General features: G+C 46.8%; 1 protein-coding gene across 2 annotated transcripts; it reads right to left on the minus strand.

Annotated features, from left to right (window-relative positions):
- Window positions 1–478: 478 nt before the first annotated feature.
- LOC119143402 (organic solute transporter subunit alpha-like) lies at window positions 479–11,555 on the minus strand. 2 transcript variants are annotated; one of them, XM_037377620.1, is made up of 8 exons: window positions 11,164–11,555; window positions 9,406–9,557; window positions 9,216–9,289; window positions 7,517–7,675; window positions 4,394–4,505; window positions 3,347–3,493; window positions 1,877–1,955; window positions 479–1,395 (listed from the first exon to the last, which is right to left on the minus strand). In XM_037377620.1, exons 1-8 carry the CDS (start codon window positions 11,240–11,242, stop codon window positions 1,208–1,210), a joined length of 990 nt encoding a protein of 329 aa, XP_037233517.1. In that variant the 5' UTR covers window positions 11,243–11,555; the 3' UTR covers window positions 479–1,207. The 2 variants fall into 2 exon arrangements, with proteins under 2 accessions (XP_037233517.1, XP_037233516.1); XM_037377619.1 differs by having other exon boundaries at window positions 1,877–1,982; window positions 11,164–11,527.
- Between the last annotated feature and the right edge of the window lie 1,863 nt (window positions 11,556–13,418).

Consider the following 13,418-nt stretch of genomic DNA (forward strand, 5'->3'; position numbering starts at 1 on the left):
ACCCACCTGGCTACAACCTCCTTTCAGGTAGTTGTAGAGCACAAGGTCTCCCCTCAGCCTCCTTTTCTCCAGGCTAAACAGCCCCAGGTCCTTCAGCCGCTCCCCAGACTTGTGCTCCAGACCCTTCACCAGCTTTGTTGCCCTTCCCTGGACACACTCCAGCACCTCAATGTCTTTCTTGCAGTGAAGGGCCCGAAACTGAACACAGTGTTCAAGGTGCAGCCTCACCTGTGCCACGTACAGGGGGACGATCACTGCCCTGGTCCTGCTGGCCACACCGCCTCTGGTACAAGCCAGGATGCTGTTTGGCCTTCTTGGCCACCTGGATACCCTGCTGGCTCATATTCAGCTGGCTGTCAACCAACACCCTCAATAGCCCTTTCAATTGGCCTCATCCTCACAGACACTGTTAGCGCAAGGATCCTGAGTATAATTATTCCTATTTTCCAAGCAGAGAAACAAAGCATCACATAACATCTCAGATTCTAACTCGCTTTCTTTTTCCAGGCCAGTGAGAGAGAATCTGCTGTCCCTAGGAAGAACATCTGCCAGTGGCATATTTACAAATAGCAACTGTGTGTTTACCAAGTTAGGAGGTGAATTGCCAAGTAATGTGAAAAGTCTTGCCCCCTAAAGACATAATAATTTCTGTAGGTGGAGAGCCCAGACAGGTTTGGAGATTTCTAAACATACATATGCAAATATATTTACTGGTCAGAATTAGCTATGGAGAGCTTGTAGCACAGAGTGAGGGCTGATAAATATTAATGGAGGGAGGGTGGGGAAATGCTGTGTTGAACATATGACAGCAATCCAGGGTGAAATAAGATTTTAAAAAGTCAAAAGAGATGGACAAGAATGACTCTGAATTAACTAAATTATAGCCATGCTAATAGCTAAAAAATAAAAATAAAATCAAATCACATTGTGAGACAGTTTGGTTATCGTCAAGTGCTCAATAACAGCATAAAGTACATGGTATGAAATCTTACTAAATTACATGGTATGAAAACACTCACACCATGTATCTATCACTGGAGAATAAACAGGGTTATCTTTCCACTAGTGGTACTTCCAGTACTATAGCTCACAGGCCTTTCATGTCAGAAGTTGTTCCGACATGGACAGTGGTTAATTGTGGTGGAAGAATAGACAAGCTCCTGAAGCTGAGCTTCCAGCTCTGGCAGAACAGGAGCACAGAGGGCTTCTAAACCCTTGGCAATCCATCTTCACTAACTGTGCCATTCAACACAGTCTTTGGAGTCTGCTGCTTTTCCCCAGCTTCTTCAGCCATACAGTCTGGAGGCTCTAGGTCATCGTATCTTCTCCGATAGACCACCCTTGAGATTAGGGTTATCAGAAACATTTCTATGATGAGGAGCTGCTGGGTCATATCTGCCAAAAAAAGGAAAGCAAAGAAAAGCCCCCCAGAGGAGGAAATAACTATCAGACACAAAATGAATACCTGGCTTATTAATTTTCCTCTGTGCAAAAGGAACAAACTTTACTATCTTGTCCCCATCACAGAGTATCTTTCACACTTGGCAAAAAAAATCAGTTACAGAATTAGACTATTGACAATCAATAAGCATGTAATAAGTTATGCATCCAAAACACAAGAGATTTAATAGTAATTATGCATGTTGATTTCTTCTCATTTCTGATTCCACCTCTTCTCATTATAAAGTATTTCTCTGCGACTATGACAGCTGTAAAACTTCTGTTATTGTTTTTTTAAGTAAAATCTGAGATTATCCAAAAGCTACATGATCCCAGGAGATCAGTATTTTGGGAAAACACCAGATAACGCAGTTAGCGACACTGAACTGGCACCTTTATTAAGTAAAAAAAGAACATCCTTTCCAAAAGAACTTACATGCTCCTCTTGCTGAAGAGGAGAGTGGTGGAGCACAGGGAATGATTCTTTGCATGGCCAACAAGTTGATAATAGCTGCCTGCAAGTGGTTCAGAATGAGAATAAACTGCACCAGAAAGAGAAAACAGATGCCTTAGCTACCAGAAAAAGGTTTATAGTTCACACAACAATTCTGCTTTCATAACAGACTCTCTTTTGCCTCATTCCTCCCTTCTTGCCCTCCCTTTCCTCCCATCTACCAGCAGGCTGCCTGCCACTGCAGAAGTCATCCTTAGGTCAGGATAATACTGCTCTGAATGTGAGTATTAAATTAAACCTCTGTTTGAAAAGTGTTTCTTCTCAGCCCTTCATTCGGAAGGTGCAACATACACAGACCTCCCAGCTGGGACTGTAAACCATAGGTAACAATGTTTTAAAAGCTTCCTGTTAATCTGACCTATGGGCTTATGTTCTCCCTTAGTGCAGGAAGGCCTGAAAGAACTTTTTTTTCTGTTGTCTCCAATTTTTGCCACAGCAGGGAGATGTGGTGTTCCTTAAGTTATGCGAGACTGGCTTTCTTTGCCAGAAGGGTTGAAGGACTCTTTAACAGCTTGGGTTCAGCAACAATCACACATCGCATTACCTGCTACTTGCTGAGCTAGGCTTTCACTGCCTTGGAGATACCAAAGCGTCTCTCTAGCTGCTGCTGTAACTGCCTGAGTATAAACCCTCGCATTAACAGTTTGCCATCCTAAACCTGGATTCACCCTAACGTAGCTTTGCAGATGTGATTATCCTGTTTATTGCATTTATGAGTGCTTAATAATTTACTTAAGAGATTGTAATGCACCAGCCTTTCTGTAAGTCCTGTTCAAGAAGGATGGATATCCGAGGCTTCTGCTGTATTCTATTCAGGGTGATGTGAAAGAGGATGGCCCTGACTCTGGCTTTTTTCAGTCTAACCTATCTGGTTCTGTTCCTTACTATTTAATGATTCCCAGCCAGTGTTTTCATTATTGTCTAACTCTGAAGTGCTGAACGGCCAAGAAAAATACTGTCAACACATTGTGACATGCTGAAAACAGTTCAAACAGCCACCCACACAAAGCTCCACATCCTCTCCTAGCTTTTGAAAGTACAGACCAGCTTTTTAACATTGTGTTTCAGGATACTGCATCTACAAAGCTTCCTTCAAGACCTGCAGAAGGTGCTCTTTTGATTTCAGTTGCCTAAAGATAAAGGGATTTTACACAGCTTTCACATCTCCAGCACTCCTGAGAGTCTAGAGGTAAATTGGCTCAAGCAGAAACTGAACAGCAGCCACGGAGAGTGGTTCAACAGGATGCAGCTTCCATCAGGTAAAAATATGCACAGTGTATTTAATGGGGGGCAAAAAATACTATAACTTTTCAACAAAGGATCAAGAACTAGAAAGACAGTGTTATATGAGCAGTTAAGAGAAATTCTTATCAGAAATATTAAACTTCTCACCTGATAAAGAGCAAACTTTGGGATGATCTTCTTACAGATAAGGAGAGTCCTGACTTGTTGAAACATGATTCCAACTGGCCACAGAGCAATAATGGTGAGGACACCAACGAAGCAGCTAATCCATATTGCAGCTCCTTTGGGAGATAACTGAGGAGCAAATCAAACAAGCATACCTATAAAACTTTACAGTGCATTTTACTATTTCCAGAAAGAAGTTGTGAACTGGATGATGCAGATGTTAAAATGCTTGTTTCTACCTCCTTGAAAGCTGATGGCATCAGCAGTTGCTGGGGTTTGCGTGGGGAAACTGCACAGTACCAACTGGAGTGCTAGCACAGTGCTGTCACCCAGCAGGCACCAGCATGTCGATCTGTTCAGCCTGGGAAGGTAACAAGTGACACAGCCCCTCAGTCTGACCCCAGCAGCACCTGGAAACGCTCAGCATCTCATGACAGCAATTCAGCATGACATCTCAGAGGGGTCATTTATTTTATACCATGAAACCACAAAAAAATCTATTACTTTTAAACTGAGTTATCCAAGAGGTGCAAACTTATTAGCAGACACAGACTTCTCCACCATCTTGCAGCATATATAGTACAAAGCAGAAGTACAGTACTATCTTTTCTACTTTGCACAGATATAATGTCACCATGATTTACAGAAAAACATAGAATTAGGCTTCCTGTTTATGTTCCAGCCAATATACTTGTTTCTTAAGGCTGTACCTTACAAAATACAGGGCAGGCACATCTCACAGGGCAACATGCAGTCCTGCTGTTCTAACCATACAAGCTGGGGAACATATTGGAGCATGATCTGATGCCCAACCCACCCTGATGCCAAGTTTCTTTCCAAGAGAAGCCAGGAAATGGAGAGTCTGGAGGAAGGCAGAAATTATATGCTTCAGGGTCTCAAAAGAATACACTAAGGACTCACTTGGAAGTGACTCCCAGATTTCACAGTTTAGTTGTAGGCTAAGATAGTAACGTCAACCCTAAAACCTATGGATTTTGTGGAGCATCTCTGATTAAAACATTTACTTACATTGTAAAGAGTGTAATTGCCATTAGTCCAAAGCACTATTGATAAAAACATGAACATGGGTCGAAGGAAAACAAACTGAAAGGTGCCCAGCTTTAGCCAAAAGAGGGTTCGCCTGGCCAAAAAAAAAAAAAAAGTAAAAATAAAAAATTACATAGATCAAGATCTCATTAGCAACCTTAATAACATTTTTGGATACTGTCAACTGCAAAACTTTTCCACTCCTGTAGCATGTAGTCAAAATCCAGGGAGGAGCAGATTAGAAAATCTTTCCAAGAATTACCCAGTGTTTATTTTGTAAAGTCTCTATAAAAATAGTACTTTTCCTGTTCTGCAGCAATCACATACTAACCAGAGCTGGGCAAAACATGATGCCTTTCTCTGCCTTGAAGTTAACCAGAGAGCCAGTAGCAACATAACTGGTTTCTGAACAATAATGCCACTTGCTCTTGCCTTGTTGGCTTACTATTTCAGTGCTCCAATGAAACGGGGCAATTCAGCCTTCCTGTTCAGACACTTCCTAGTCCTGTGGTAGACCAAGAAAGGGAATCATACAGACCTAGGTGAAAGGACTGGTAGTTTTTCAAGGCATCATAAATACTACCATGTAAGCATCTGGATTTGTTCCTCTGTACTCTAACCAAAGAAGGGAACTATCTTTCACTTGGCAGACTGCACAAGGCCAGCAGGACAGCTTAGGATTTCGTTACTTCTGTCCTTACTCCTGACTACTTACTGGGTCCAGAACACAGCCCATACACAGCAACCTGGCCAGCCAGCATTAAAGGCCACCAGGAAAGGGGAAAATGCATTTTCTAACAGAGGGCACAAAAGCTGAGCCTGAACTCTCCTTCATTCTTCACAGGACAAGCTGTGGCTGCTATGGCTGGCTCATGTTTTAGTCTGTTACTTTGTATTATTTCCCATACTGTCAATGCTGTCTTCGCTGTAGCTCCCTGGGCCCTTGAGACTGCCATCAGAGATGCCTCAGCAGACAACAGGCTGCCATTCAGTATGCTACAGGATATAGCCATGAACCGGGAATGATAGGAATTGCTCAATGAATACAGCTAATAACCACAGGGTTATGAATGGCACAAACACATGTGGAAAGGCCTGCAACTGGCCAGCCACTTAGTGTGTTTGCCTTTTCAAAGATTTATTATTCCCAAAAGGCTTCAAAGAATAATACAACAAACAGTGTGGTCACTGCAACACCACAAGTTGTTTCCCTTGTCAACACAGGTCTATCTTTCTTGACCATCAGACCTGTTCCAGCACATCTCTCCCTGTTGTATGACTTGTTACTTTGCCTCATCTGTGTACTGTATCTTGTTAGGTTTCCCAGGACTGCTCGACAGTATATGTCTTTTTTAAAAGAATGAACCCCTCCACTGGAGCAGCTCCCTGCTTACCCAGAAGGTACCTGTGGGAGGAATATGAGACTAACCTTTCTCTGGTATAGCTTGCTCATATTTCAAAAAATTGTACCCTGTAATGGGAAAAGGCTAGAAGTCAGAAGCAAAGATAGCAGATAGGTTTCCCAGTGCTACAGACACTGGAGGAGGCCTCAGCCCTCTGCAGAGCAAAAGCCTTTTTTTAAAAAACCGCTGTCTTTCCTCCCAGCAGTAGTAGGCACTATCTAGCTCCTGAAAGGAGTTAATATTAGCTAATATCATTTTGCATAAGCTATCACTTGACTGACCAACAGGAGGGAATAGTAGAAGATCCTCTCCCAAGCTCCCAGCTACTACAACCTATACAGAGGGTGACAGACACGGAAAGAAAACCAAATACACTGATGACACGTTAGATCTATAGCACAACTCTGCCTCATGGAATTTTTTCAGCTCTGACCACTGAAATGAGCTTGAAGCAATGCCCGTGAAACTCAGTGGGAGTCATTTAGATCCATATAAGTAGTTGCTGATTTTACACTATTGTATGACATCCATTTTTGGAGGTACATTTTTTGGTTGGTTTACTACGTATTCTTCTCAGTGCCACCTCCATGTAAATAATTAGTGTTATTCTATTAAAATAAAATTACACAACAAGAGTTTAAATTCTAATACTGAATAAGGCAGTTTAAGGAAGAATTATTACAGTAAAAAATAAGGGGGTTTGCAAACACGTCACAAACTACTATGCTGCATTCTGTTCACCACTTTCATTTAACCAGGCCCCTAATGTCCCTCTTACACTAATGTCCAGGGCCTCATAAGAAAAGTCTCTGTCTTGCACATTAGTCCTTCAGCTTCTGCTGTTAATGAGAGAAACATTCTCCTACTCCGTGCCAATAGGAGAGCCCTGGGAAATACACGAGGTTTCCAGGCGTGTAAATGACAGGGTGACATTAGCCAGAGGAGGAGCTCCAGCAGGCAGTGCTCACAGGAAGCATGGTTTATGTTACAGTGTATCGGCTCCCGCAGGCACAGCTCTGCATCCCTACGCCACTTCTCAAATATGCTTTAATACTAAGCTTAGTAGACAAAAATATTTGCTTTTGCCCTACCAGACAATGCCATTTCATTGAGACCAAAGCTTTCCAGGCATTGCACCTTTTTTTTGTTCTAAAAATTATTTTAATCTGAAGTAGTTTGAAAGTCAAAATCAGAATGAAACACTTCAGTTTTATCAAAGTAAAAGAAATTTTCTTTCAAGACAGCCTCAATTGGACAATTCTGCTTGTGAAAAATACTCAATCTGGAGACATTTTTTTCCCTTCTGGAATGAAAAGAAACTTGAAAACTCAATTATTAGGTTTTCTAGAGTAGAAATTCCTCCTCCCGCACAGCACTGCTTACTATAGAAACGGTTTCTTGGAAGAGAATAGGATTAGTTGAGGAGGTAACACAGTACTCAACATTACTAGGAGTGGGAACGCTGCACTGGATTAGACTGAGAGAACTCATGCTCTCCACTCTTACGCAAAATTCTGCATTATAAAAACGAAATAAATTAGCAGTGGCGTACAGCCCCAAAGTGATGGCACCGTTTAAAAAAAGATGGCTTGAGACTGACTTTCGGGAAGCAGGGAGGCCCTTTGCTGTATGCCTGCCCTTGCCAAGTTGGCTGAATTCCAGCAGCCGTTTTCTAGCTGGGAAATCTTAAAGGGCAACTCACCTAGTGATGCGCACACGAGGGAGGCAAAGGCAGCAGCAGCAGCAGGGACCAGTACTAATCTTGAAATGATCATTTTCAAACCGCCTGAGGAGCAGCTTTTGACCTCCACACTCTTTAATCATCATCATCAAAAATTTGTGGATGACTATGGCAAAAAATCTAGGAAAAGAAAAAAATGCCAGCTTGATTTTATCTGTGTCTCTCTCGTATGCCCACGCAGGCCAGTGCCACCGTCTGTCCAGGGTTTTTATGGCTTGCGCTTTGTAATCAACAAAAATTCTAGCAGTAGCTGTGAAAAACTTTCCACCACCTTAGAGGACAGAACTGCCCAAACCTCACCAAAAGAGGAATAAACCGAGGCACAGAGCAGCTATGGAATCTCCCAAAGCCACACTGGTGGCTGGTGGCAGAGTCAGTACTAAAGCCCAGGCTTTTCTGGCCCAGGTCGTTATGGCCATATTTTTCCATCAGTTTTCTAGTCCTGACCGGCACAAACTTTTTAGAACAAGTCCTTGTCCTGTTCCTCCTCCAAAAAAACCTAACAAACCACCAACAAACATGGCTAGCTATCATGTAATGTGCTGGCCCCGTCAGGGTGTGGTTCCTCTGCAGCCAAAGCTGAACCAAGCACTGACTGCTGCAACCCTGTCTCTCCCTCCTTTCACCAGCTGCACATTCTCAACCCTTCCTAGGAACTACAGATGGTGCAACCGCCCTTTCCTCCCTGTCCCAAGCTGATTTAGGGAAGTGATTCACTGAAATCCAGCCTCACCAAATAAAAGAAGTCCTCTTCAGCTGCACTGCCTCTTTGAAGGAGCTTGCTGTGCAGCTGGACACTGAATAGTAGTGGATGCAAGTGAGGGAACCTGCAGCTTGGGCAAGGGAGAAGGGGGGATTTAGACAGGCTTAAAAGGGCCACAGGACTGGATCCTTGGAAGCTTCTGGGAATCTGCACTCCCTGCACAAACTGCTGCATGCTAACAGTGTTCCCTGTTCCTGTATTTTCCCTCATTTTTGACTCTACTCTCTTAGTAAATGCAGTGTGATGTGGGATGGGACTGTTCCTAAAAGTCTGTGATACTGTCCTGCAGTGGGCTCCAAAATGATCCCAAAATCAACTGTGGAGTGCCTAAGGCCACAGCATCCCTCGACCTGGCTCTGCCTACCACGGCCACACCATCACCTCCAGAAAGCCAGGACCACATTTCTCACTTCTTCTCTGCGCATGTCACAGCTGTCATGCTCATACAGAAATTGCTTTTATCAGGACAACCGTGGAACATTTTTACATTGATATACTCATCGGAGGTTCACTTGCCACTATTAATAATAGACCTCCATAGCTCATCATTAGTAAAAGCACAGAGAAGAGGTCACAGGTCAGAATCTCTTTCCACATGACACACCGAGAGAGGACAGAAAGAGTACTGCTTCAAAGCTGCTGTCAGCCTGAGGGATCAATTACATGCGAGTCACAGATCTTTCACACTGAGGTTCCCACACTAGGGGACTGCAGCACCGGGAACAGCTTCAGCATTTTCTACCTCCCAGAAAAGAGCTGCCAAGAGATTTCAACCCAAACCAAAAATTACTAAATTGTTAAATTTACAAAATGACTGTATTTACCAAGAGCAGCAGATGTTTAAAGGGAAGAAATTCAGGGTTTGGGGCAACGTTTAGAAACAAGCAGAATACTCACACTGCTGCTGTGAAATCTGTAAACATTGTTGAACGAGGAATCCACATGCCAGTGCATGAAGTAGTAGCGATCACCTACAGAGAAAGGGAGGAGGGTTGTACAAAGGGCAGAGATAAAGAAGATTCATGTGGATTTTCAGGGAAACCCTACTTTCAACGTTCAATTTTATCTCTTTTCCATGATAACTTACTGGAGCTGCAGCATTAATCCAAATGATGATTGATCTTTTGGAAGAGGGGATTTTCCGGTAGATGTAGACCGCTTCCTCTATAAACACCAGATTGGCAATTAGCATCATCACAGTCAAGATTGCAAAGAGAAATCTCCCTGGTAGGTCAAGGCCTGCAAAGAGTGAAAAGGAAACAGAGAGTTCTGGTTTATTTCATAAACATTCCAAACATTTCACGTAAAGGAACAATCTCTGAGGGGGTGCTTAGCCCTATTCCTGCAAAGACTGGCACTCATCCTTAGCCACCTAGATAGACCATTGACTCCACAGGATGATTCAAATACCTAAACTTAAGTTCATGACTACATCTTTCCAGGATCCACAGACAGCATATGGAAAGAATATACCTCCATGTTCTCAAAGCATGATGCAAAAGTCCCCTTCAGAAATGCAGAGTTCCAGAAGAAATGTCCTTAGATGAATGTAACTACATAATACATAAGTAAATAAAGTAAATGCATATTCTGGGAACTTTTCCAGGTGGACTACAAGAAAAAATGTATTTACTCAGTATTAGTACTTTGCTTCCGTTGTATGTTCGTAGTGATGTTTGTGCATAACTTCCTTAAGCATGCAGTTTTTAGAGGCTTGGTGGGAGTCTGTGGGGCAATGTAAGAATAAGCCCATGACATTTTTGCTGAGATGAAACTTGATGCCTTCACCAAATTCTTTTTTACTTCTCCCTTAAAGCTGGATATGGATATCAGCATTTACCCATGGCTGATGGGTTTTACATCTCCACTGACGTTTGGTATGGCTACCAGCTTTTACCCATGGCTGATGGTTGAGGTGTATTTTTGCCCAAGAAAGGAGACAGAAGCAAGCACCCCAGTGGAGTCATGCTTAACTTAGGAGAAGTTCATGCTCACCACTAGCAGTAACTCCCGCTGTGGCCACAGCCTATCTAGAAGCATACTGAGCAGTGTCTCAAAGGTGAGAACCTGCCTGCCCCTGCGTCTTGAACCCAGCCTGCTTCGAAAAACCCCAACACGACCAGGCTTGGCTGCAGGCGGAGCTGCCCACACCGCAGCGGGCACCCTGCACAGCAGCCGGCATCCTGCACCGCAGCGGGTACCCCGCACCGCAGCCGGCATCCCGCACCGCAGCATCCCGCACCGCAGCGGGCACCCTGCACTGCAGCCGGCACCCCGCACCGCAGCCGGCATCCCGCACCGCAGCGGGTACCCCGCACCGCAGCATCCCGCAGCGGGTACCCCGCACCGCAGCCGGCATCCCGCACCGCGGCATCCCGCACCGCAGCGGGCACCCCGCACCGCAGATCCCACCACGGGGGAGCCCGAGGCCAGGCGCGGGCTGGGGCTGCTGGGTTCGGCAGCCCCCGGGCGGCCCCGGCGCTCCCCGCCGACCACCCTCCCCCTCGCCCACCACCCCGCTGTCACACACCGGCCCGCGGCTCTGGGCACGGGGGTCCCGTCCTCGCTCCCTTCCCCGAGGCCGAGGCAGCTGGGCCCCTGCAGGCGGCGGCCCGGCCGGGACGGGCGGCCCCCCTTGCCTCCGCCCGGGGGATTTCCTCGCCGGGAAGAAGGGCGGCCGGGCAGGCGGAGGTGGGAGCAGAGGCAGGACCGGGGCCGGGGCCGGGGGCAGGGGCAGCTGCCGCGGGTGGGTGCTGAGGGCGCCGGGCCGGCGCAGGGGCCGAGGGGCCGGCCGGCAGCGGGCAGCCCCCTCACGCCTCGCCCCGGCGCGGGCGGACGCACTTACTCTGGAGAAGCTCCTGCGAGTAGGGCGGCTCGCTGGCGTCGCAGGACGGGTCGGCGGTCCCGTTCGCTTCGCCCCCCATGGCGGCGTGGCCGCCGGCCCCTGCCGCGGTGCTGTGGGGGAACGCGGGGCGGGCGGCGGGGTCCGTGCCCGCGGGCGATGCAGCCCGGCCGCTCGGGGCCGCCGCGGGGCGGTTAATGATTAGCCCGGGGCCGGGCCTCCGCGCCGCCTCCCGCGCACCGGGGTGGGCAGTGCGGGCCCGGGGGGCCCCGCGTCCCCCTCGCCCCCCGCTCCGTCTGCGGGGAGCCGCGTCCCGGCGGCTCTGCTCGGCCTCCGTGGAGGTGCGCTTGGCTAAGCCAGCGAGGCCGCCCGCCGTCCCCTTCCTTCGCGGGCCGGGGTGTGGGGGCGCCCGGAGCCGGGTGTCGCACGGCAGCGCGGGCTGCGGGCGGTGAGGGACCGGCCGAGGGGCGGGCTGGGTCCCCGGGGCCCAGCCGGAGCGGCCCTGGGCACTGCGCGCTGCCCGGGGCCCGCGGAGGCGGGAGGCGGGTTGGTCAGCGCAGAGGCCTCCGAAGGACTGTCCGTGGAGTCCGGCACCAAAGGCGTCCCGATAATCTTGGCTGCTATGAGGAGAAGAGGTGCACCATCCTCTGCACCGGGCAAAGGAGAGCGCACTAAGCGTAGGAGTACACCAAGGGATTCTCCGCTTTGCCACTTTTCACCTGCTGGAAGGGTCTTTTATGCAGCCTGAGCCTTTTCAGGCCATTTCCAGGGAAAGGAAATGAGGAATGAAATGATGCACTTTGGTGACCCACTGAGCTGTTGTGGGTAGTCACACTGAAACCTGGCTGCAAGAAGCAGCAGAGGGATGGTTACAGCGCCAGGTGACACACGGTATCAATAAATGCAAAGTAGGACAGTACCTGTGCAATGATGAGCTGTTGCTACTCAGGAAAAAGATCCTGGGGCCACAGTGGGATAGTCTTCGGGAACAACGGCTGAGGAATAAGCATGGGAGAAAATGCAAAGGAATGCCAGAAATTAGTAGATAAAGGAAAAGCACAAACCAGCTGAAATACATATGAGAGGCCTCCCTTCATCAACGTGGTATTCCAGGAACTTGAACAAATTGAGAGCAGGCAAGGAATTTAGGGACTGTAGGATGTTAGCAGGCACCATGGGCCCTTGCGGTAAAAGCTGCCATCGTGCAGTTGTCACAGGATTCCCAAAGGTTTTATGGAAAGGATAGGCCGGACACTGAAATGCTAGTATTAAGAACACAGGGATGCAGAGAACTGAACTGCCTAGAGGCTAACACCAGCAGGTACTTGATTGAGAAAAGGCCAGTCCCTTCCAGTGCAGCAGGATTTGGGAGCAAGACAGATGAGGCTGCTGGCAACCTGTTCTGTTACTGTCAGGAGGGCTTGGTTGCAGACCAAAGCCATTTATCTTGAGTCCTCCTCAGCATTGCTGTCATTTCTTTCACTGCATTGAAAGGTGAAGGGGAGAGCTTTCACCAGGAGGGATGCAGCAGTAACTGGCTGTAGAAGTGTTATCTCCCCAGTCTTGACAGGCTGCCCAGCACATCCTCCATCCAGCACATCTGCTGCTGCCCAGCTGCAGAAAGATACAGGAACAATTCTTGAAACATCATTCCACCTTATTTTCTATTTGGAAATCTGTTTATGCATCCTGCAGACACAGTTGGTAATAGAGGGGGAAACAGCCTTAACAGACCACAGATTTTCTACCCAGTTTGCTTGATTTATTTATTTGAAGGTGATCACATATTCAAAAATGTGGGTGAAGGTTCAAGTTATGATTTACTGAGATGGAAAGATGGCCCCCAAGGCTTTTGAGGGTTCTTCCTAGTCAGAGACAACAGGATTCTCATCTGCTGCTATTTTGGTTGCCAGCTCCTTGTATTCCATGAAAGCTAAAAAAAAAAAAAAAAAAAAATCCCTTTCCTGCGTATCCATTTTTTTGAATGAAGCAGCTCTGTCAATGCTTTTGTTAAAGAAATTCACACATGAAGTGTAGAGGTGACAAAACTCATGGCTATTTTACCATATTTAGAAGGAACCCAGAGTCTGCTTTGACTTAAGAATTCCTTGAAGAATCCACACAGTAACAATTTTGGATCTGACAGTCATATTTTAGACCAGTTTGGAGCAATTACTGCAGCATACACTGGACATGGCATTAGAGAACTTATTGTCTCAGCCCTATAGAAAATTAATAGGTTGAAGTTTAGAAGTTAA

This window comes from Falco rusticolus, chromosome 2 (assembly GCF_015220075.1).
Source record: "Falco rusticolus isolate bFalRus1 chromosome 2, bFalRus1.pri, whole genome shotgun sequence".
Classification (NCBI taxonomy): Eukaryota; Metazoa; Chordata; class Aves; order Falconiformes; family Falconidae; genus Falco; species Falco rusticolus.

Coding starts and splice junctions, on each gene's coding strand:
- LOC119143402 (XM_037377619.1), bottom strand. CDS start 11,242: ATGGGGGGCGAAGCGAACGGGACCGCCGACCCGTCCTGCGACGCCAGC. Junction 7,676..9,215: donor ACAGATTTCACAGCAGCAGT/GTGAGTATTCTG, acceptor TTCTTTTCCTAG/ATTTTTTGCCATAGTCATCC. Junction 1,396..1,876: donor CTCTTCAGCAAGAGGAGCAT/GTAAGTTCTTTT, acceptor TTTTTTTGGCAG/ATATGACCCAGCAGCTCCTC.